We start from the raw sequence: 4,410 nt of genomic DNA, 5'->3' as shown, positions 1-4,410 counted from the left end.
TCTTTAGTATACATTTTTATTTGTTTTACAAGCATGAAGAGAACCATATCTGAATTTCTTATATAAACTGACGTTGACAATCAAATAACCTGAAAGTTTTAGGTACAACAAACATGGATCAGATATCTATTGCCAAACAATGAAAACCACTCCTAATTCATGGGATCTCCAAGGGACATCAGTATTTACAGCCAACACAAGAATGACAAGGTAATCACTTTATGGTAAAATATTATGGAAATCTCACATAATAGGTCAAAAGCTTAGAGCATGAACTGTGTTCCCAGTTTTGTAGCTGCCATATTACACAACCCTGCATTGGAAAAATGAAAAAAAAAGCAACCTTTGAATCCTTTTGACTTGATATTGTTTGCTTGTTAGCAAAACCACAGATCAGTTATCTTTACTAAACACTGGAAAACTCCTCCTTAAATTCATGGAACTCAGGGGCTTATCAGTATTTACTGAACCAACAAAGAATGCAAAACACGAGGGGATACAGCAGTTTTCTCATCTTTAACCATTTTTTTTTGGGCCCCCAGTTTTATTCTGATTACATTGTTCACATGTACAGTTAAATATTGCTGTGAAAAAACACTTAATTTGGTGAACTGGATGTTGTCCACAGTTACAAGATGAATTGTCTAATGCCTGTCATATACGAATGTCTTATTTTTTTAACTTGTGGAAAGATTTAAGCAAAAGAAAACTTCCAATTTAATAATATCCTTAAGTGACTCAAACCAAACCAAGGGGTTTACCAGAGCATAGAAGCTAGGAACAGTTTTGCTTTTTGGTGGTACAACAGAGCCATAGCAGTGTCCTATTTATCCTCAGGAGTGTGTAGTTCCTCTTGTTGTTCTCATCCAATTCCATAACCAGTTTTTTTAGTAAGGAGGTAGCCATGTCATCATTGTTGGATGGAGGCTGGGAGCAGGTGGTCTGGCCCTACAGTTAATGTGTGTACACAGTAGTATAGCAGTGCTGTAAATACGCAACCCTTGCAGAGCAATTGAGGTCTGGAATCTGGCGGGTTGGAGGAGTGACTTTCTGACACCTGGGTTCTTGGTAGTTAGGAAATCCAGAATCCAAGTACAAAAGAGGTGTTTAGTCAAATACAGTTAGTTAGTCATCCAGTCTGGGGTGAATGATGTATTAAAAGCTGTAAAACTAGAAGGGTCTGATAATGCATCAGTGTTTTCGATACATAAGTCCCCCTCTTGTAGATGTGCGAGGTTTGCTTGGACGTGTATTTTTCAGAATCCTCTAGTTTTTCTGTAAGGAACTTGCTGTGTGTGTGTGTCCAACTGTCTCTGCAAACCGTGTGTGACGGTTTCATCACCTGCGTGACGCGGCTGTCGCTCCTTTTACTTTCTTTTGTTTGTCAAAGCACTTACTCCCAGGCTTTAATTCAACTCTTTCAACTTTCTTTTCACTAACTAAAATCGTACTATCCCTGAGTATAAAGCTATTGTAGACCTTGCTAAATTTTTCTTTTCCTTGGAGTTCAGCGTGGAACTTAGAGCACTAAATATGCCTTTAAGTCACCAAATGAGCATTGAAGGGCTGTGCTCTGCTTGAGGGTACTTAATCGGTTTCCTAATGTGTTCACTAAAGATCTATTCCTTTTATTTTGTTAATTGGTGATGGCATTGAAAGAGGTTTTAGTGTCCATCCCTTGATGGCTTTTGTTGGTTAAGTGTTGGATTTGTTTACCTTGCGTAGTAAACTTTTTCATGTGTGCTAGTTACGGATGTTTTTGCAGGTGTTTTTGCTGAGTGCTGCAAGGATGATCTGGAATTTGATGTAGGAAGTATTTTTTTTTTGGATAACTTGTAAATAACCTGAGTCCATTTTCTCGCTCCAGTCACTAGACTCCGTATTTACTCTGTACTGTATATATTATGGTACAGTATAAATGTTACTCTACTGTATTATTTATTGTCTCTTATTCATAGTTTAAACATTTGTGCTGTTCTACTGTTATGGTCTTGTTTGGTTCCTCGCTGATGACTCTAGTTTCCCCTGGTTGCTTTTGGGTAGGATGCGCCATATGGCAGAGTGGCTAATGGCACTACTTTTAAAATGAGAATCCGGGATTTTCCTCTGTCCTGTTCATATAACCTCAGATCTGACGCTGGAGTGAACGGTGATAGAGAATATTTAATTAGTGCGACAGGTTTTGTGTAGTCTTAAATTCGTTTATTTATATTTTCAGTGTTGTTATCACAGGTTGTTAATGGCTTTGACTCTGAGATCGCAGACTAAGAGTGATATATGCAGTCACACCTCCAACCCCCCAGAATTCCCAAGACCTCAACTTGCTCTGCAAGGTTGCGTATTTACAGCACTGCTATACTACTTGTACACACATTACTGTATGGCCAGACACTGCTCCAGCTCCATCCAACAATGATGACATGGCCTACCTTTACTAAAACTGGTTATGGAATTTGGATGGAAGCAACAGAGGAACTACACACTCCTGAGGATAAATAGGACACTGCTATGGCTCTGTTGTACCACCAAAGCAATAGACTGTTCTAGCTTCTATGCTCTGGTAAACCCCTTGGTTTGGTTTGAGTCACTTAGGATATTTATTGGACAGTTTCTTTGCTTAATCTCTTCCACAAGTCTAAAAAATAAGACATGTATGTATGACAGGCATTAGACAATTCATCTTGTAACTGTGACAAACATCAGTTCACCAAATTAAGTGTTTTTTCACAGCAATATTTACTGTACATGTGAACATGTAATCAGAATAAACTGGCATGTAGATGAGAAATACTGCTGTATCCTCTCTGTGTTTGTCATTCTTGTGTTGGTTCAGTAATACTGATATCCCCTGAGTTCCCATGAATTTAGGAGGAGTTTTCCGTGTTTAGTAATAGATAACTGATCTGTGTTTGCTACAAGCAAACAATATCAGTCAAGGATTCAAGGTTGCTTTTTTTTCATTTTCAATGCAGGGTTGTGTAATGAGCAAGCTACAAAACTGTGGAACACAGTTCATTGCTCTAAGCTTTTGACTATTTTATGTGATTTCACAGTAATATTTACCATAAATGTGATTACTTGTCATTCTTGTGTTGGTACTGTAATACTGATGTCCCTTGAGATCCCATGAATTTAGGAGTGGTTTTCATTGTTTGGCAATAGATATCTGATCCATGTTTGTTGTACTATAAACTTTCAAGGTTATTTTATTGTCAACGTCAGTTTATATAATGAAATTCAGATATGGTTCTCTTCATGCTTGTAAAACAAATAAAAATGTATTACTAAGTCATAAAATAAAAAAAAGTGTTGAGGATGAATTTAGCAGTCTCACAGCCTGAGTGACCAAGCTAAGTCTTCTTCCCAGATGGCAGCAGGATGATCAGACTGTTGCTGGGCTGGGTACAGTCTTTTAGTATCCTTCTGTGGTATACCGGATGTGGGGCTGCATCAAGACTCCTTTAAATACTTTTCCTCATCAACCTCACAAGATCACAGTGCCTGATCAGTCAGTTTCTTTTGTGAATCATTGCTTACTTGTTATTTTTATATTCCTCTAACCCTGCTCTCCTCTGCCTGCAGTTCTGTTTACCTTGGTTACGGTCTTTGTCTCTAGCCACCACCCTCGCATTCCTGCTTCTCTCCCAGGATCTACACTTAACTCACAATCCCTAGACCTAGGTTACGACAGAAAGGGTTATAAAAAGTTATTACTCTATGATTATTTGATTAACAAGACCAGTGAAATAAAAGTACCTCAAAGACTTGGTACTAACCTTTAGATCAGGGACTCAAAACAGCCAGCCCGGGTGCATTTCCAGCCTCCATCCCCTCTCTCTGGACATACATGATTTCGAAATATAATATAATCTGGCATGCAAGAGGTATTATTTTTAAATAAATGTTGTTAGTTGTTTCTATACAATTGTAAACTACTGTAAGCTTTACAATTAAATAGAGATACCAACAATTTAAAACTGTAATGACAAATAAATCATATCTTTATTCACTGTTCAAACCTGACTGACCAGAAAACCACTGAAGGTGGTAATGAAATTGTCTCCCCAAACATGTGTATTTGCACCTAAGCGCATATACACCTGGTCCCCTTGCTGCAGCTGTAAGAACACTGCATTGCCACCATTATCAGCATCATCATGTGATGTTTTCCGATCAGCGGTCGACACAACATCCTGGTTGTTCTTCATGAGGATTAGAAAAACTTCCTGTGATCCTCCAGCATTATAAAAGAAGGTGAAGTAGTAAATGCCTGGAACAGGTGCAGCGAAGATACCTGTGGATACAGCATTTTATTCCAAAATCTGACACAGCTTTATGGAAGTCCTTGAATCCTTTTTGGAGAGTATTTTCAGACCTTGGTGGAATACACTGAAAGTGCTCTCTCTATTT

General features: G+C 38.2%; 1 protein-coding gene across 1 annotated transcript in view; it reads right to left on the bottom strand.

The window, feature by feature from the left end:
• Nucleotides 1–3,972: 3,972 nt before the first annotated feature.
• The window catches only part of LOC118338486 (complement C1q tumor necrosis factor-related protein 3-like), a 685-nt gene continuing 247 nt past the window's right edge, over nt 3,973–4,410 (bottom strand). Inside the window, exon 2 of the mRNA XM_035675785.1 lies at nt 3,973–4,303. Coding sequence (XP_035531678.1) covers nt 4,014–4,303 — 290 coding nt within the window. The 3' untranslated portion in view covers nt 3,973–4,013. The remainder of the gene's footprint in view (nt 4,304–4,410) is intronic.

This window comes from Morone saxatilis, unplaced genomic scaffold, assembly GCF_004916995.1.
Source record: "Morone saxatilis isolate NCDOM2014 unplaced genomic scaffold, NCSU_SB_2.0 Contig4, whole genome shotgun sequence".
NCBI lineage: Eukaryota > Metazoa > Chordata > Actinopteri > Moronidae > Morone > Morone saxatilis.
Note: the sequence above shows the minus strand (reverse complement) of the source record. Positions and strands in the feature narration are given on the sequence as shown.